We start from the raw sequence: 21455 nt of genomic DNA, 5'->3' as shown, positions 1-21455 counted from the left end.
GTTGAGTATGTGTGGGGGTTCATAGTTAGAGTGCGAAATGATCTAGGGAAGGGAGGTTGAGAAAGTGTGAGACCCTCCCTGCGTCATGTAACAGAGTCTTACAACCTCCTTTTGTATAACAAAATCATGTGAAGAGTTTGGTTCTCACATCAACTGTGTAGCGATTTTTGGCAATGGGACATAAATTTGGACACTGGTTTGATTCATGTTTGTATAACTTTCGCTTAAAAACCTAGGAACTATTTGCAAAACTTTGAAATACAAACATTCAATGTTGTCTTTTTAATAGCGCTGACGTATGACACGTTTGGAATATTCAAGACGTAGGTGGCAGCACAATAACAACGTGATGTATTTTCTTCAGAAACATCGGATGTGCAGTTCTTTCGAGCAGATTTCTTGAGCTCCATGGATGAGCGTTATGCTAGACATTAATGTGGCATTATTTGGGTCGTTCCTTGGACACTATTCACAGTAATATTTTAATGACATCACACGAAGTAGGACATAGTGAACACGTGATCCATCGATTGGTTTGTTTTTGAATTTCGCGCAAAGCTACACGAGGGATATCTGCGCTAGCCGTCCATTGTATAAGACCAGAGAGAAGGCAGCGAGTCATCACCACCCACCATCAGATCTTGGGATACTATATTACCAACGATAGTGGGATTGACCGTGACATTATAACATCCCCACGATTGAAAGAGCAAGCATGTTTGGTGCGAGGGGGATTCGAACGCTCGACCCTCATATTACGAGTCGAGCGCCTTAACCACCTGGCCATGTCAGGTCACATGTGATCCATCGAACGTCCCAAAGTGTGTAATGTACTATTACCAAGTTCTGGGGCCTTCAGATTTTATATAACACTTGTTACAGATACAAACTGTAGCATATTACGGATAATTGCTCTATAACTTAGAAGAAACTTCAGTATTATATTAAATAAGTAAATAAATAAAATAAAAACACAATATGTTTTTATGGTATATCCTTTATAAAATATATTATACAGGGTGTTCGGAAAGTCACTGTGCAGTTTTGTAATCATATGTCTATTCAGTCTATTTCAAGCCAGCAACTGATAGCGGTGTTTAGAAACAAAATAAGAAGGATCCAGGCCTGTATTGATGCCAACAGGGGTCACTTTCAACATTGTTTATAATTGTCATTCATATTTACCTCCTGTATTCTATATTGAAACATGTCTGTTAATAAACATAAAAGTGCACAGTGACTTTCCGAACACCCTGTACTTTTAAAGCCACTTGTATTAGCTATGATTTCCCATCTAATATGTTTGTAATGGTGTTATTAATTTTCATCTTTTAAGCTCTGTGCCCTAAAGAAGGCGTGGCATTTGACCCCCAACCGTTCGGAGGACGAATCAGAAAGTGACGAAATCGCTAAGATTAAAAAGGTAAGTTCTGACGACATCATAAGTGTACTTACAACATAGTACACGGATATACAACGCTGAAGTTAAGTCTTTGATTACACTCGATGGACTCAGCACATGGCCCGATGTTGCTTTGCCATACGAAAAACACACACTTATAACACAGAGAATATGTTTCAAAAACAAGACAGCTAATGCTTTCACTCTGAAGACGTTAATAAATACTAATAAATTTATTACATAGAAAATACGTTTTAGCAACATGACAACTAATGTTTTCACTTTTAAGACATTAATAAACATTGGTAAATGTATTCACGCCCGGCGGGAAATTTATATCACTGGTCTCGTGGGGGATGTTGGGGCGGTATGTATGTACGTCACTCGCCAACATAAAAGTGGAATTGAAATTGACTGTGAAATTTGTGACAAAATGATTATTTGAATAATGTCAGTGTCTTAGAAACCCCCGGGAGCATATCAGAGAACACTTGAAAGTTTCATATGGATCGAAGGTTGGGAATTTGGAAATTTTTTTTTGTGAGCAAACAGACAGACAGAATTTTCATAGGAAGAAACAAGACGCTCTCTCTCTCTCTCGGGTTTTGGGTATCATATATATATACCCTGAAGGGTCAGGTGCTCTTTGATCTCTTTCTCCTTTTTTGTATAGTCATGCAGTGTTGGTTGGTGTTAGTTACTGCTTTAGGGTCAGAGTGGGCTGGATTGTTCCGACCCTTTTCAGGGCAATGTCCATGTACTGGTATACATTTACAGATATCAGTATGTCCATGTAGTGGTATACATTTACAGATATCAGTATGTCCATGTACTGGTATACATTTACAGATATCAGTATGTCCATGTACTGGTATACATTTACAGTTATCAGTATGTCCATGTACTGGTATACATTTACAGTTATCAGTATGTCCATGTACTGGTATACATTTACAGATATCAGTATGTCCATGTACTAGTATACATTTACAGATATCAGTATGTCCATGTACTGGTATACATTTACAGTTATCAGTATGTCCATGTACTGGTATACATTTACAGATATCAGTATGCCCATGTAGTGGTATACATTTATTGATATCAGTATGTCCATGTACTGGTATACATTTATAGATATCAGTATGTCCATGTACTGGTATACATTTATAGATATCAGTATGTCCATGTACTGGTATACACTTACAGATATTATTTTACCCTGTCAGTAGGAAGTCTAGTTTGATGATGGCTTTTCTTTCCCCTATATATATTTATTCTAATATATATATTCTCTATATATATTTATTATTTATTTTTATTTTTTCATTTATTTATTTTTATGATTAGAATATATATTTACCGGGAAGAGATGTTTAGGACTAACTTCATCATGTATGAGGTTCCTGTCTAGTTCAGATAATAATTCGTTTTTCATCCAATTTTTATCGAAGTACGTTATTGTACCATGTAGGAGTCTATCTGGTATGTTTGAATATTTGTGTATAAATTTAGATGATGTTGTTCTGGGAACTCTGTATACTGTTTGTATTGTTTGTAGCTTGGTTTTAACTGTTTTATCACTTACAGTTATCCATGCTGGAGCTGTATAGTCTATTACTGGTCTAATATATGTTTTGCAGATTTTTAGTATCTTGTTATTGATGCTCCACTGTTCTTACCAGTTAGACTCCTAGTATAGTTGGTTCTTCGCCAGACTTTATTTTTAATTTCGTTTACATGGTTAATCCATGTTAATTTTGAATCGTAGTTTATACCTAGAAATTTTGCCGATGTGGCAGTCTGAAGTAGTGTTCCATTCATCTATATTCCAGGCTGTAGTTTTTGTATTTTGTTTTAACTTTGTGAAGCCGACAAGTTGTGTTTTGTGTTTTTGCTAATTATCTATGAGATAGATTGGTTTGTTTTGAATTTTCGCGCAGAGCCACACGAGGACTATCTGCGCTAGCCGTCTCTAATTTAGTAGTGTAAGACTAGAGGGAAGGCAGCTAGTCATCACCACCCTCCGCCAACTCTTGGGCCACTCTTTTACAAACGATTTTGTCTACACAGCTGGTCAAGCTGATTGGTCAGTAACTATTAGGTTTATTTGCTGGCTTTGACTTCCTTATGTAACAGTCACATATAAGAATGCTTCCAAAAAACTGTTATGTATCCAGAGGACAGTAATAAATTAAAAAATGCTTTTAGGTGGTCAAACAATTTCGGAGTGCCCTTTATTAGGAGGATGGCTTGTATCTCATCTTCACTCGGAGATTTGTTTTTTGTATTTTTTATTGCTTCAAGAAGTTCGTGTATGGATATTTCTTTTGTTCGGTTCGTGTCTTCGTAATTTGTTATGTGTCTTCTGTTTGTCTCAGATATCCTTATTGGGAAAATTGGTTCAAATTGTTCTTTATTGTTTAGTATATAATTTGTGACTTTGTTATAAAAATAAGTATTCATATCTGGATCAGCACGTGTTTTAAATGTATTCTGTGGTTGGTGTTTGAAAGTTTCGGATTTTTCTGTATTTGCGTATACTATTGTATTATTGTGTTTAAGTGGAGGGTATTTCCTTGCGGCTGAATCGTCTTTGTTGAGTCGTCTAAGGTGTGTCCAGAATTTTCTCGGGTCAGTTTTGCCATTTAATTTTGAGCAGAAATTATCCCATTTATCTTGTTTTTGTTGTTATGTTTGTGCTCTAATGTGATTCCTTATATTGTTTATTTGTGTTTGGGTTTCTCTATCTCTTGTTATCATGAATTGTCTTCGTGTTTTGATTAGGATTATTATTTAGGTGTTTGATTTCTATGTGTTCTTTGTTGTTTTATGGTTTTGTTTTTGGTATTGTTTTAGCCGCCTTTTGAAGGCACTTTGTTATTGTTTAACAATAGTTATCCAATTCAATATGGTTTTTTACTTCCTCTATAACGTTATTAGGTAACTCATTGTTAAGTTCCTTTTGATAGTCTTGGTAATTTGTTTTATTATAATTGAATTTTGTTTTCTGTAGGTTGCATTTTTATGGGGGGTGAGATCGAAGACAAAACATATTGGTAAATGGTCGCTATCAACATCTTTTCCCACGTGAAATTTTACCAGCTTTTGTCTCGTATTGTATGTGTTAAAACACAGATCTAGTACGTTACTGGTGTACTGGTGTTAGTAACGTAACACCCTGTATGTGTGTCTGGGTGTTATTATTCAGTATGGCATTTTTTTTATCATTTATAAACTGTAAGAGATTTCTTCCATTGTTGTTTGTATAGTTGCATCCATAGTTAACATTTGTACTGTTGATAACTCCAGTGACTATAGAGTTATGATTGTGGGAAAACTTGTTGAGTAATGTTATGTCTAGTTGTTTATGTGTTGAACAGTATGTTCCTACTGTTGTCACTTTTGTTTTATTTATTTACAGAATATCCACAGTAATATGTTCGTTGTTACTGCTCATTCTGATTTCCGTGACTGATAGATCTGTTTCATATAGCATCATTGTACCTCTGTTTTCATCTTTTTTGTTTATTCTGTCTTTCCTTATTGTTATGTAGTTTGGTATCTTAAATCTAGTGTTGTTGTATATTAAAGTTTCGCTTAATTTTATAATGTGGGGGTTAGTTTCTTGTATAAGGTCTTCCATCTCACGTTTCTTGGAAGCTATTGAACGTTGGATGTTGATATATATCACTGTGAAATGTATGTTGTTAGCAGGTGTCCCGTAAGTGTTGTTATTATGTGTGGTATATGAGGAAAAATGTGTTGTTCAGAATGTTGATTATAAAACCAATACAGTTGTTTGTTTGATTTGGTTTTGTGTATTTTGTTATAAATTCTGCGATTATTTTATGTTTTTGATAATGTTAGTCAATAGGCTTATTTTCTCAGGTGCGTTAACGTTTGTTTCTGGGAGTATTGTATTGTTTTCTTGTGATTTTTGTGTTTATATTGAGGTGTTATTTTACTGTGTAATATTACTTTGTTTATGCTGTTTTTGTGTTCCAGTCATTCTTTAGAATTTTATCATAATTCATATGGATGTCCTAATTCTTTTCCCTTCACTTTACTGATGTGTTCCGCTTTGGGGTTTATAAAGCTAAAATGTGGAGCTCGATCCCAGCTGCTGCCACAGTGGAGGTATCCTATTGTGTAACATTTGTCTAAAATGAAGAAACACTGGCCATTCATTCAGTCGATGGTAATTGTTTGCGAAAATTGCTATATTACTTGTTTGTGCAACGTTTGTTATAAGCCTGCCACAGCCACGTATAAGTCTGTTGCAACTCGCGTGTTATTATAAGTCTGCTACAACTGATGTAAGTTATATCTTGTTGTTTTAGTGATAGTAAAAATCCTAATATCACCTTTTCTTTTCAGCTATATTAATTACGTCAGTTTCATGAAAAATCGCTTACAAGTATTTAAACAAATGTTAACTTTTAGTGTTATGTCTATACGGTCCCTTTTTGTGTTCCTTGTGACGTATGGTAGGGTAGTTACGTTTTTTGAAAATAAGTTACCTTTGCAATTTAACCACGATCAGCCGTACTTACTAGTTTGAAAGACGTTTGTCTCTGGTGTATCACCATGGTCAATAGCGTTTGAAAGGTGTTTATCTTGGTTGATACACCACGGTCTATCGTGCTAACTAATTTAAAAGGGCTCACTCATTTATTACAGAGGATATTCTGAAACCTGCGATTATTTCTTTTTAGCCAATTAAATTATTGTTTTTCTTTGCTTTGTCAATCTTATTACTTACGTTTTGATTTTGGGCCGGCTAATTTACTAATTTAATAGTTGTTAGGCTAGAGGGACTAGTCATCAACACCCACCGTCAACTCTTGGGCTACTCTTTTACCAACGAATAATTAGATTGGACTTCACATTATAACACACCCACGGTTGAAAGGACGAGCATGTTTGGTGCGACGGGGAATCGAACCCACGACCCTATGATTAAGAGTTGAGCGCCCAAATCACCTGGCCATGCCGGGCCTCTTCGTAGACGATTCAACAAATATTATTGTAACATATTATCCAGCGATCTTCTACTCATTAAAAACATAAAGCTACGTAAGCTTTATGTCTACTTTTATGGATATAAAACACTAAAATATTGGACTACATTTCCCGTAGGGAATAAAGCACAAGTAGTTAATTATGTAGCCTTCCGTTAAAACAAACAAACCGTTGTATTTTCTTAATTCGCTTCCTTTACTAGATATAACTTCGGTAACATTTTAATTATAATTAGTTATGTGATTTAATGAAACATTACGAATTAATATATTTCGTGACATTGTGAATTTTGTTGGGTAGCGACTGGTTTTAAACTCCAGTCAAAGTATTATAACGCTGATTTATTTATTAATAGCTGTGTTATTTAACGACTGTTTCTAAACCTGATTATATTGTAAAAATGATGTCTATTATAAAGTGTTATGTTCTTTAACGAACGGTTCGAAACCCGACACTCCTTTTGAGGTAACGCTGCTACTTAATATTTCACTTCTTTTGAGGTAACGCTGTTACTCAATATTTCTTACGCTGTTTCGTTGTGGTTATGTGAGTGTTGTTATTTTAAAAAATAAGCCTTATTTACGCAATGGCTCGCAATTTACTGCGCTCACAATAACGCGTTTTCAGTTTGTAGCTGCGTTATGCTTTAGCACCTGCGTCTTTAAATACACTACGTTTCCTTTGCTTTGCAGGTGCAAAGCTTTTTCCGGGGATGGCTGTGTCGTAAACGGTGGAAACAGATCGTTGTGGAATACATTAACTCTCCACATGCAGAGAGCATGCGCAAACGGAATAGGTAAGCAGCTAATTTGTCACTCAGCAACACTGGTTTCGCTGGACTCGTTGACCCAGGGATATTGTTTTTACATTCGCAAGAGCTGTTATTTTTTTTCTATTATAATTAATTCCTTTTTTGGCTTCACCGGTACCATATCAGAAGGTTTTAATAAACATTGTTAGTTTTTGTATGACACTGAAAAATAAATGATAAACTGGCAAAAACATTTAGAGATCACAGATGGCAACAGTTTGTAGAATTGTTTCTTATTATCCTGGAGTCTGTTTATTGTAGAACTTGTATATCCCACTGATTTATGTTTAATTATTACCTTGTTATTCACGGTCCTTCGTTTTCACTAGTTTTCATTTTTACAACTCAAAGTTACCCAGTAATAAATGATAACAAAATATGTCAAGTTTCAAATTTTCAGGGAACTTCTAACTTCGGAAGTTTTTCCTTTGTTGAACCTGTACATTTCAGTCTAGTGTTTCGAATGGTCGAATCAGAAGAGGAATATTTAGAGCAGCTACAGATGCTCGTGACCTACTTTCTTCGGCCTTTCAAGATGGCGGCAAGTTCTCAGAAACCTCCCTGTAGCCATGACGAAGTCAGTTCTATCTTTCTCAACAGGTAAACTGCTTTTAACGCATATTAAAGTCTCCGAGCAAGTTATTTTATTGAAGTTTGATGGAATTTTTCAACACGATTCCCACTTCATGTGCTTCTCTACGAACATTTACGGTTCCATGATATAACTTCCTTAAGTTATAATAATCATTTTGTGTCATCGTTACATAAATCCAACTTAACGTGACTAATACGAGACTTCACGTGAGTCTTTCTGTAGTTATATATTTATATTATTATTTTTATATTTTTATTTTAGTGAAACAGTCATGTTCCTTCACCAGATTTTCTTAAAGGGCCTCACGTCGAGGATGGAAAGTTGGCCAACCTTAGTTTTAGGTAAAGATTTTTTTTTAAATTTATGTTTTGAAATATATTGTATAATAAGTTAATTTGAGTTTCAAACGGCAGGTGTAACGGCTAGAAGTTGAAATATAGAAATAAAAGTGAATCAGATAGTAATGAACTAAACTCATTGTCATAACATTCGGTAGGCGTGTTTGTTTGTTGAATTTCACACAAAGCTACTCGAAGTTTCAGATAATAGACTAGAGAGAAAGCAACCAATCAAGATAACTTTCATGTTATAACATGAAAGAGCAAACGTGTTAAGTGACGAGATTCGAGTCGAGAACCCTGATCACCACGCTACGCCACTCGATAAACTTGTTTTTTTTTTTTTTTAAATAGGTAGAAGAAACCTTTCGTTAAGTGTTTGGTCTAACCATAATTCATCGAACCCTCATTAGTAGAACCTAATTTTCTTTATAAACTAGCCAAGTTTCTTAGCAGTAACTCAAAAAGTTAAGGAATAAAACGGTTTTGTTTTTAGAAAAATAGACTTTTTTAAAGCATACTCGTCTTTGGTGTACATAGAACCGCTGTAAAAGTTAACAATGCGATTTATCTATATACGGGTCTAGGTGTTACAACTATAGCCCAATTAACATTCTTCATTGCCCATGAACTGTAGTGGAACTAGCGTGTAATAAAGAATAGATTCTGTTGTAAAGAATTTTAAAAACTGTATTCAGTTTTTCTTTGTTTTCTGTTATTCGCACAAAGCTTTACAATGGTTAATTGTGCACAGCCGCCTATAATTTTAAATTGATATGATGAATGTAGGCAACTAGTTCACATCACCTGCCGCCAACTCTCGGATTACTCCACTCAAGTGTTCAGAATTCACGCTTATATATCGCTCCCACGGTTCTGAACTGAGGAAGTGTGATTTTTACGGCAATGAAACACAAACCAGACCGTCATACGTAGTGATCACCACCCTTGCAGCTAAACACTATATTTTTATTTGTCTTGCCACTTGCTAGGACAGGGGCTTGATTTCCCTCAGTGGGAGGCCCGGCATGGCCAGGTGGGTTAAGGCGTTTGATTCGTAATCTGAGGGTCGCGGGTTCGAATCCCTGTCACACCAGACATGCTCGCCCTTTCAGCTGTGGAGGCATTATAATGTGACGGTCAATCCCACTATTCGTTGCTAAAATAGTATCTCAAGAGTTGGCGGTGGGTGGTGATGACTAGCTGCCTTCCCTCTAGTCTTACACTGCTAAATTAGGGACGGCTAGCGCAGATAGCCCTCGAGTAGTTTTGTGCGAAATTCCAAAACAAACAAACAAACAAACAAACCCTCAGTGGGCTCAGCGAATAGTCCGATGTGGCTTTGCTATTAGAAACACACACCATTTGTTTTATAGAGACGTCATCTATGGAGGAATTAAGATAATACTACATATTTCTTTTATTGCATTATTTAACAAGTAAACAGATGAAAATGAAATACTTGAAAAATGCGTATTGAATTATTTATTAATAATAAAGTTTAGGTAACATTTTAATATTATTATAACCTCACTGAACACCATTTTATTATTATATTATTCGAATATTTTTCCCGTTTTTTCCTTGACATCTACGTTATTAAATGGGTATGCCAGTTGTACAACTTGTAACACTTTTTGGGTGATCTGTTTGATACGTTACTGCCAACTTGTAACACTTTTCAGGTGATCTGTTTGATACGTTACTGCCAACTTGTAACACTTTTCAGGTGATCCGTTTGATACGTTACTGCCAACTTGTAACACTTTTCAGGTGATCCGTTTGATACGTTACTGCCAACTTGTAACACTTTTCAGGTGATCCGTTTGATACGTTACTGCCAACTTGTAACACTTTTCAGGTGATCCGTTTGATACGTTACTGCCAACTTGTAACACTTTTCAGGTGATCCGTTTGATACGTTACTGCCAACTTGTAACACTTTTCAGGTGATCTGTTTGATACGTTACTGCCAACTTGTAACACTTTTCAGGTGATCCGTTTGATACGTTACTGCCAACTTGTAACACTTTTCAGGTGATCCGTTTGATACGTTACTGCCAACTTGTAACACTTTTCAGGTGATCCGTTTGATACGTTACTGCCAACTTGTAACACTTTTCAGGTGATCCGTTTGATACGTTACTGCCAACTTGTAACACTTTTCAGGTGATCCGTTTGATACGTTACTGCCAACTTGTAACACTTTTCAGGTGATCTGTTTGATACGTTACTGCCAACTTGTAACACTTTTCAGGTGATCTGTTTGATACGTTACTGCCAACTTGTAACACTTTTCAGGTGACCTGTTTGATACGTTACTGCCAACTTGTAACACTTTTCAGGTGATCCGTTTGATACGTTACTGCCAACTTGTAACACTTTTCAGGTGATCTGTTTGATACGTTACTGCCAACTTGTAACACTTTTCAGGTGATCTGTTTGATACGTTACTGCCAACTTGTAACACTTTTCAGGTGATCCGTTTGATACGTTACTGCCAACTTGTAACACTTTTCAGGTGACCTGTTTGATATGTTACTGCCAACTTGTAACACTTTTCAGGTGATCTGTTTGATACGTTACTGCCAACTTGTAACACTTTTCAGGTGATCTGTTTGATACGTTACTGCCAACTTGTAACACTTTTCAGGTGATCCGTTTGATACGTTACTGCCAACTTGTAACACTTTTCAGGTGATCCGTTTGATACGTTACTGCCAACTTGTAACACTTTTCAGGTGACCTGTTTGATATGTTACTGCCAACTTGTAACACTTTTCAGGTGATCTGTTTGATACGTTACTGCCAACTTGTAACACTTTTCAGGTGATCTGTTTGATACGTTACTGCCAACTTGTAACACTTTTCAGGTGATCTGTTTGATACGTTACTGCCAACTTGTAACACTTTTCAGGTGACCTGTTTGATATGTTACTGCCAATGTTATCGATATACCAGGAATATGTCCGAAACCATCATTACAGTATTCAAGTCTTAGCCGAGTGTAAGCAGAAAAAGAAATTCAACGCAATGCTGTGCCGTCTGGAGGAAAAACCCGTTTTACAGGGGCGCACGTTAGAGACCTTTCTTACTTATCCAATGCACCAGGTAACGTGTTTCCTGATAATCTTATCAGTAACTTCTTTTTGGATCAGAAAAGGATATTCTCTGACGTCATATTGTAAAACCAACAGATCAGAACATTAAGATATTTGAAATATATGGTCAGGGGCTGGTAACTGTTTCTGAGATAATTATATTAGTAGAGTTTCCTTTGAAAAGTAGAGCTCAGTTGCCACTGTCTATTAGTCTTTGATATTAATGCACATGTATGTACAAATGGAACAGATATAAATGACCACACTGCTACTAACAAACATGTCTATTGGATCACCTACATTCACCTGTGTTTACAAATTTAGAGTGAATATTCCTAATAGTATGTAATGAAATATACACTTATGAACTAATATAAATTTTCTTATTTAAAATCCGTATTTTATCAGTCAGTCAATGTCCATTCACCTTAAACTGTGATGCTCAGTCTAGATAAGAGACAGTGACTATTGCATATAGTGAGAAATCAACAGTTTCCAATACTTATCTGTTAAAGCTAACTGGAAGTTTTCCTACCACGCTTATCAGTATTAAATGACATCAATTTTTTTTCCTGTGTTAAGAAAATTTTAGTTGTTTTATTTTTAAAGAAACATCGATGAAAAACAACAACAACAACAACAACACTGTGGCAGCACAGGAATTTTTTAAGTGCTGGCGCATTTTCAGAGAAAAATAGAACCTCATTTGTCACGATCAAATGTTTATACCATCTCAGTAATTAAAGCGTTAAAGTTTGGGGTTTTTATGTTTTTAATGAGAAACGAACATGCACGTGCAATTAGAAGTGTGGTGGAATTTTATATTATTATTTGAAATTATTAAATTTCACATAATCCTTAAAACAATATCCTAAGAGAATATTTTGATAACAATATTCAAAATAGCAGAAATACTAGCTTTATAACCACGGTTTTATGTTGAAGTTTTAGCTATGATAAAACTACTAGCTTTATAACCAGGGTTTTATGTTGAAGTTTTAGCTATGATAAAACTACTAGCTTTATAACCAGGGTTTTATGTTGAAGTTTTAGCTATGATAAAACTACTAGCTTTATAACCACGGTTTTATGTTGAAGTTTTAGCTATGATAAAACTACTAGCTTTATAACCAGGATTTTATGTTGAAGTTTTAGCTATGATAAAACTACTAGCTTTATAACCAAGGTTTTATGTTGAAGTTTTAGCTATGATAAAACTACTAGCTTTATAACCAAGGTTTTATGTTGAAGTTTTAGCTATGATAAAACTAATAGCTTTATAACCACGGTTTTATGTTGAAGTTTTAGCTATGATAAAACTACTAGCTTTATAACCAGGGTTTTATGTTGAAGTTTTAGCTATGATAAAACTACTAGCTTTATAACCAGGATTTTATGTTGAAGTTTTAGCTATGATAAAACTACTAGCTTTATAACCAAGGTTTTATGTTGAAGTTTTAGCTATGATAAAACTACTAGCTTTATAACCAGAGTTTTATGTTGAAGTTTTAGTTATGATAAAACTACTAGCTTTATAACCAGGGTTTTGTGTTGAAGTTTTAGCTATGATAAAACTACTAGCTTTATAACCACGGTTTTATGTTGAAGTTTTAGCTATGATAAAACTACTAGCTTTATAACCAAGGTTTTATGTCGAAGTTTTAGCTATGATAAAACTACTAGCTTTATAACCAGGGTTTTATGTTGAAGTTTTAGCTATGATAAAACTACTAGCTTTATAACCAGGGTTTTATGTTGAAGTTTTAGCTGTGATAAAACTACTAGCTTTATAACCACCGTTTTATGTTGAAGTTTTAGCTATGATAAAACTACTAGCTTTATAACCAAGGTTTTATGTTGAAGTTTTAGCTATGATAAAACTACTAGCTTTATAACCAGAGTTTTATGTTGAAGTTTTAGCTATGATAAAACTACTAGCTTTATAACCAGAGTTTTATGTTGAAGTTTTAGTTATGATAAAACTACTAGCTTTATAACCAGGGTTTTATGTTGAAGTTTTAGCTGTGATAAAACTACTAGCTTTATAACCAAGGTTTTGTGTTGAAGTTTTAGCTGTGATAAAACTACTAGCTTTATAACCAAGGTTTTATGTCGAAGTTTTAGCTATGATAAAACTACTAGCTTTATAACCAGGGTTTTATGTTGAAGTTTTAGCTATGATAAAACTACTAGCTTTATAACCACCGTTTTATGTTGAAGTTTTAGCTATGATAAAACTACTAGCTTTATAACCAGCGTTTTGTGTTGAAGTTTTAGCTATGATAAAACTACTAGCTTTATTACCAGAGTTTTATGTTGAAGTTTTAGCTATGATAAAACTACTAGCTTTATAACCAGGATTTTATGTTGAAGTTTTAGCTATGATAAAACTACTAGCTTTATGACCAGGGTTTTATGTTGAAGTTTTAGCTATGATAAAACTACTAGCTTTATAACCAGGGTTTTATGTTGAAGTTTTAGCTGTGATAAAACTACTAGCTTTATAACCAGTTATTATCCCTTCTGATTACGACATCTATTCCTATCCGTGTGTCCCTGTAGGTTCCACGTTACATCATTACCCTGCACGAGCTATTGGCCCATACCCCCCACAATCATGTCGAAAGAAAGAGTTTGGAGCTAGCCCGTGCGAAGCTGGAAGAGCTCTCGAGGGTAGGGTTATTCGAAACATATAAACTTATATTATAATCAACTTCGTTCAGTTAAAGCAAACACGATATTTCTCTGATCAAAAACAAAACGATATTTCTATTTTAAATTATGACTAATAATACGTATATCTTCCTATATTTATTTATATTATAACATCTGGCTCGTTAGACAGAGAAGTTTCTAAACGTTTAATAAACATTTATAAATTAATTAATGATTAATTAATTAATGAAGATATTAATGATATATCTTCCTATATTTATTTATATTATAACAGATACGTTTCTAAACGTTTAATGAACATTTATAAATTAATTAATGATTAATTAATTAATGAAGATATTAATGAAATATCTTCCTATATTTATTTATATTATAACAGATACGTTTCTAAACGTTTAATGAACATTTATAAATTAATTAATGATTAATTAATTAATGAAGATATTAATGAAATATCTTCCTATATTTATTTATATTATAACATGGCTCGTTAGACAGGGAAGTTTCTAAACATTTAATGAACATTTAAGGCTACAATAGTAATTAATCTATTAAAGATGTTTATCCTTCAATAAAAGATTACGAGATTTGTCGTTAATCTATCCGCCTTGATCCATTACGTAATAGATCATCTTAAAATTTAATATTAGTTCTTGTTGTTCCTTTTGTGTGTTGTTAACAGTTTCTTTTGTTAAATACTTTGAGAACTGGTTCTCGTTACAGTCTTTCTGTTTAACTTGTTGACTGGTCATTTTATCATTTGACTGGTCAATCAGTGTGATTGCGACTTGTTATCATCTTCTTCCATATTACCTGGTAAGACGTTTTGGGCTCTGTTGGTCACTATTAATGAGTTATAGTTTTTTCTTGCCTTTTTTACTCTGTTGCTGACGTTGGTCATCACGGGCCTATCAGAGCTCTCTAGTTTGATGACTACAGTCAGTGGAAACCACAACTTATTGACTCTGATTGAGTGACGAAAAGCTGTTCAAGTGGCTTGGTTTTAATTGAATAACAATTAGATTAAATGTAGTCCTGTAAAAACAAACAGAGTTTAATATGTGGTTTATTATCTTTTATAGCAAATGCATGATGAGGTCAGTGAAACAGAAAACATTCGTAAAAACCTGGCGATTGAAAGGATGATCACTGGAGGTTGTGATATACTTCTGGATGTCAACCAGGTGTTTATCAGGCAAGGTAAAGTGTCGTAGCAATGTAAGTCAGCTTATTGACGTGAAAATGGTGAACTCGGTTTATCTTTTCAAGTTACCTATCATATGGTGATTAGAATGTTGATATGTACCTGGTCCTAAGCTCTGTATGGTCAGGTGGTTAAGGTACTCGACTCGTAATCTTAGGGTCGCGGGTTCGAATCCCTGTCGCATCAAACATGCTCGCCCTTTCAGCCGTGAGGGCGTTATAAGTTGACGGCCAATCCCACTATTCGTTGGTAAAAGAGTAGCCCAAGAGTTGGCGGTGGGTGCTGATGAATAGCTGCCTTCCGTTTAGTGTTACACTGCTAATTTAGAGACGGCTACGCAGATAGCTCTCGTGTAGCTTTGCGCGAAATTCAAAAGAAACAAGCCAAACCTGGTTCTCATTAAGTATTGTAAGAAAATATACTGTGATAACCAGGTTTATCTTTACAAGGTAGGTGTCATTACTATAGTAACCCTAGCCGCGTTGAAACAGTGATAATGTCCAATAAACATATTCTCTTTATTCCAACCAAATGTTTCCTGTTTTAGAAGACGAAGGCCCCGGCATGGCCAGGTGGTTAAGAAACTCGACCCGTAATCTATGGGTCGCGGGTTCGAATCCCTGTCGCATCAAACATGCTCGCCCTTTCTACCGTGGGGTCGTTATATTGTGACGGCCAATCCCACTATTCGTTGGTAAAAGAATAGAACCAAGAGTTGGCGGCGGGTGGTGATGACTAGCTGCCTTCTCTCTTGTCTTACACTGCGAGATATCTCTCGCGTAGCTCTGCGCGAAGTTCAAAAACAAACCAAATCAATTAGAAAACGAAACGATATTTGTATATTTATATTGTTATAACACAGTTGTAACCCCTAGGAACGTTTTTAAACCCCTTTTTAGCTCCTTTCTAAGTATTAAACATTTGAAAAGTTGTCTAAAATAATAAAACTACTATGTATTTTGATAATAAATACACTTCATTTGTAAAGTGTATTAATATTTCTCTCCAGGAAGCGTTATTCGAGTTCTTGGTAGTGACAAATCCCGACTGCAGCGCACCCGTGTGAGGGAAAGTGTACAACAGTGTTTTCTCTTTACTAATCATATTTTGTTGTGTACTAGAACTTCGTCAGGGAAACTTTATTTTGCAGAGGTAAGAAATGTGTTTTAATTTCGTGTTGGTGAATTTCCACACGTGTTTTAATTTTTTCTTTACATAATACGATATTATAGTTCACTAATGATTGTTTTTCACATTTATATACTTTGAGTTTTGAAGACATTCATTCTGCTGCCTGGCCCGGCATGGCCAGGTGGGTTAATGCGTTCGATTCGTAACCTGAGGATCGTGGGTTCGAATTCCCGTCGCACCAAACATGCTCGCCCTTTCAGCCGTGGGGGCGTTATAATGTTACGGTCAATCCAAAGAGTAGCCCAAGAGTTGGCGGTGGGTGGTGATGACTAGCTGCTTCCCCTCTAGTCTTACACTGCTAAATTAGGGACGGCTAGCGCAGATAGCCCTCGTGTAGCTTTGCGCGAAATTCACAAACAAACAATACTATATTAACACTTATAACTGGACATTAAAATAATCCATCAACTGAAACACAGTGATACTTCTATAAAGAAAACAATGATTTAGCGTCGTTGTTTCATACTTTGTTTTTTAAAGAAACAATACTTAGTTTTGTTTAACTGTTTCTTTATCGTCTAAACACAACACCACAATAAATTTGTTGATTTACATTGTTTTATCAGAACAAGATATATTAAACTGGTTCCATCAAACTCTTATCTGAATAAACAGTACTTTATATTTCAGCATTGGTTATGTCTGTCTTCTTATATAAATGAATAATACTTATTTTAACATATTGCTGTACATATTGGCTTATAAAAGACATTTAAAGACCGGTACAACACTAGATTTCTTATTTTTTATCTTTAACTGGACACTCAACGTTTCGCTTTACAACATATTCAGAAACGTTCAATAGTATCTCTGTTCTGTTAGTTACGGCTTGTGTTTTAGTGCAACGCTCCTGAAGATGCTATAAAGCGAAACGTTAAGTGTCTAATGAAAGAGTGTTATAAGGTCGTATATATCTAGTGTTAAAATACATTAACTTGTTTATTATTATCAAAACTGTAACGATGCTGTGTTTCATACAAACAAAACAATACTGAATGTTTTAAACTTCCATTTTCTCATGTTAAACATTTCTTTCATGTTATCGGAACAAACAGTAATACCACACTGTACATTAACCTCCAAGTGTAATTATTGCATATACACAGCTCCTCACCAATAAGAATCTTTATATTTTACTGATAGTGAGTACAATATTGTGATGTACAGGGGAACTGATGGTGAGTACAATATTGTTAACGTACAGGGGAACTGATGATGAGTATAATATTGTTGACGTACAGGGGAACTGATGGTGAGTACAAAATTGTTAACGTACAGGGGAACTGATGATGAGTATAATATTGTTGACGTACAGGGGAACTGATGGTGAGTACAATATTGTTGATGTACAGGGGAACTGATGATGAGTATAATATTGTTGACGTATAGGGGAACTGATGGTGAGTACAATATTGTTAACGTACAGGGGAACTGATGGTGAGTACAATATTGTTGATGTACAAGGGAACTGATGGTGAACACAATATTGTTGATGTACACGGGAACTGATGGTGAGTACAATATTGTTAATGTACAAGGGAACTGATGGTGAACACAATATTGTTGATGTACTGGGGAACTGATGGTGAGTACAATATTGTTGACGTACAGGGTGAGTATACTGATGGTGAGTATAATATTGTTAACGTACAGGGGAACTGATGATAAGTATAATATTGTTGACGTACAGGGGAACTGATGGTGAGTACAATATTGTTGATCTACAGGGGAACTGATGATGAGTATAATATTGTTGACGTATAGGGGAACTGATGGTGAGTACAATATTGTTGATGTACAGGGGAACTGATGATGAGTATAATATTGTTGACGTATAGGGGAACTGATGGTGAGTACAATATTGTTAACGTACAGGGGAACTGATGGTGAGTACAATATTGTTGATGTACAAGGGAACTGATGGTGAACACAATATTGTTGATGTACACGGGAACTGATGGTGAGTACAATATTGTTAATGTACAAGGGAACTGATGGTGAACACAATATTGTTGATGTACAGGGGAACTGATGATGAGTATAATATTGTTGACGTATAGGGGAACTGATGGTGAGTACAATATTGTTGATGTACAGGGAAACTGATGATGAGTATAATATTGTTGACGTATAGGGGAACTGATGGTGAGTACAATATTGTTAACGTACAGGGAACTGATGGTGAGTACAATATTGTTGATGTACAAGGGAACTGATGGTGAACACAATATTGTTGATGTACACGGGAACTGATGGTGAGTACAATATTGTTAATGTACAAGGGAACTGATGGTGAACACAATATTGTTGATGTACAGGGGAACTGATAGTGAGTACAATATTGTTGACGTACAGGGTGAGTATACTGATGGTGAGTATAATATTGTTGATGTACAGGGGAACTGATGATGAGTATAATATTGTTGACGTATAGGGGAACTGATGGTGAGTACAATATTGTTAATGTACAAGGGAACTGATGGTGAACACAATATTGTTGATGTACTGGGGAACTGATGGTGAGTACAATATTGTTGACGTACAGGGTGAGTATACTGATGGTGAGTATAATATTGTTGATGTACAGGGGAACTGATGGTGAGTACAATATTGTTGAGGTACAGGGGAGCTGATGGTGAGTATAATATTGTTGATGTACAGGATAACTGATGGTGAACACAATATTGTTGATGTACAGGGGAACTGATGGTGAGTACAATATTGTTGATGTACAAGAGAACTGATGGTGAGTACAATATTGTTGATATACAAGGGAACTGATGGTGAACACAATATTGTTGATGTACACGGGAACTGATGGTGAGTACAATATTGTTGATGTACAAGAAAACTGATGGTGAGTACAATATTGTTGATGTACAAGAGAACTGATGGTGAGTACAATATTGTTGATGTACAAGGGAACTGATGGTGAACACAATATTGTTGACGTATAGGGGAACTGATGGTGAGTACAATATTGTTGATGTACAGGGGAACTGATGATGAGTATAATATTGTTGACGTATAGGGGAACTGATGGTGAGTACAATATTGTTGATGTACAGGGGAACTGATGATGAGTATAATATTGTTGACGTATAGGGGAACTGATGGTGAGTACAATATTGTTGATGTACAGGGGAACTGATGATGAGTATAATATTGTTGACGTATAGGGGAACTGATGGTGAGTACAATATTGTTAACGTACAGGGGAACTGATGGTGAGTACAATATTGTTGATGTACAAGGGAACTGATGGTGAACACAATATTGTTGATGTACACGGGAACTGATGGTGAGTACAATATTGTTAACGTACAGGGGAACTGATGGTGAGTACAATATTGTTAATGTACAAGGGAACTGATGGTGAACACAATATTGTTGATGTACTGGGGAACTGATGGTGAGTACAATATTGTTGACGTACAGGGTGAGTATACTGATGGTGAGTATAATATTGTTGATGTACAGGGGAACTGATGGTGAGTACAATATTGTTGAGGTACAGGGGAGCTGATGGTGAGTATAATATTGTTGATGTACAGGATAACTGATGGTGAACACAATATTGTTGATGTACAGGGGAACTGATGGTGAGTACAATATTGTTGATGTACAAGAGAACTGATGGTGAGTACAATATTGTTGATGTACAAGGGAACTGATGGTGAACACAATATTGTTGATGTACACGGGAACTGATGGTGAGTACAATATTGTTAATGTACAAGGGAACTGATGGTGAACACAATATTGTTGATGTACAGGGGAACTGATGGTGAGTACAATATTGTTGACGTACAGGGTGAGTATACTGATGGTGAGTATAATATTGTTGATGTACAGGGAACTGATGGTGAGTACAATATTGTTGAGGTACAGGGGAGCTGATGGTGAGTATAATATTGTTGATGTACAGGAGAACTGATGGTGAACACAATATTGTTGATGTACAGGGGAACTGATGGTGAGTACAATATTGTTGATGTACAAGAGAACTGATGGTGAACACAATATTGTTGATGTACAGGGGAACTGATGGTGAGTACAATATTGTTGATGTACAAGAGAACTGATGGTGAACACAATATTGTTGATGTACATGGGAACTGATGGTGAGTACAATATTGTTGACGTACAGGGTGAGTATACTGATGGTGAGTATAATATTGTTGATGTACAGGGGAACTGATAGTGAGTACAATATTGTTGAGGTACAGGGGAGCTGATGGTGAGTATAATATTGTTGATGCACAGGAGAACTGATGGTGAACACAATATTGTTGACGTACAGGGGAACTGATGGTGAGTACAATATTGTTGATGTACAGGGGAACTGACGATGAGTATAATATTGTTGACGTATAGGGGAACTGACGATGAGTATAATATTGTTGACGTATAGGGGAACTGATGGTGATTACAATATTGTTAACGTACAGGGGAACTGATGGTGAGTACAATATTGTTGATGTACAAGGAAACTGATGGTGAACACAATATTGTTGATGTACACGGGAACTGATGGTGAGTACAATATTGTTAATGTACAAGGGAACTGATGGTGAACACAATATTGTTGATGTACAGGGGAGCTGACGGTGAGTATAATATTGTTGATGTACAGGAGAACTGATGGTGAACACAATATTGTTGATGTACAGGGGAACTGATGGTGAGTACAATATTGTTGATGTACAAGAGAACTGATGGTGAACACAATATTGTTGATGTACATGGGAACTGATGGTGAACACAATATTGTTGATGTACATGGGAACTGATGGTGAGTACAATATTCTTGACGTACAGTGTGAGTATACTGATGGTGAGTATAATATTGTTGATGTACAGGGGAACTGATAGTGAGTACAATATTGTTGAGGTACAGGGGAGCTGATGGTGAGTATAATATTGTTGATGTACAGGAGAACTGATGGTGAGTACAATATTGTTGACTTACAGGGTGAGTATACTGATGGTGAGTATAATATTGTTGATGTACAGGGGAACTGATGGTGAGTACAATATTGTTGAGGTACAGGGGAGCTGATGGTGAGTATAATATTGTTGATGTACAGGAGAACTGATGGTGAGTACAAT

General features: G+C 35.5%; 1 protein-coding gene across 1 annotated transcript in view; it reads left to right on the top strand.

Moving 5' to 3' along the window:
• Positions 1-21455, top strand: part of LOC143223902 (ras-specific guanine nucleotide-releasing factor 2-like) — a 117898-nt gene that overhangs the window by 45219 nt on the left and 51224 nt on the right. Inside the window, exons 4-11 of the mRNA XM_076452377.1 lie at positions 1337-1423; positions 7120-7223; positions 7689-7838; positions 8095-8174; positions 11089-11282; positions 13835-13945; positions 15031-15148; positions 16162-16304. Coding sequence (XP_076308492.1) covers positions 1337-1423; positions 7120-7223; positions 7689-7838; positions 8095-8174; positions 11089-11282; positions 13835-13945; positions 15031-15148; positions 16162-16304 — 987 coding nt within the window. The remainder of the gene's footprint in view (positions 1-1336; positions 1424-7119; positions 7224-7688; positions 7839-8094; positions 8175-11088; positions 11283-13834; positions 13946-15030; positions 15149-16161; positions 16305-21455) is intronic.

The sequence above is a fragment of the Tachypleus tridentatus genome, chromosome 8 (genome assembly GCF_004210375.1).
Source record: "Tachypleus tridentatus isolate NWPU-2018 chromosome 8, ASM421037v1, whole genome shotgun sequence".
NCBI lineage: Eukaryota > Metazoa > Arthropoda > Merostomata > Xiphosura > Limulidae > Tachypleus > Tachypleus tridentatus.
This window is presented reverse-complemented; position numbering and strand designations above follow the sequence as displayed.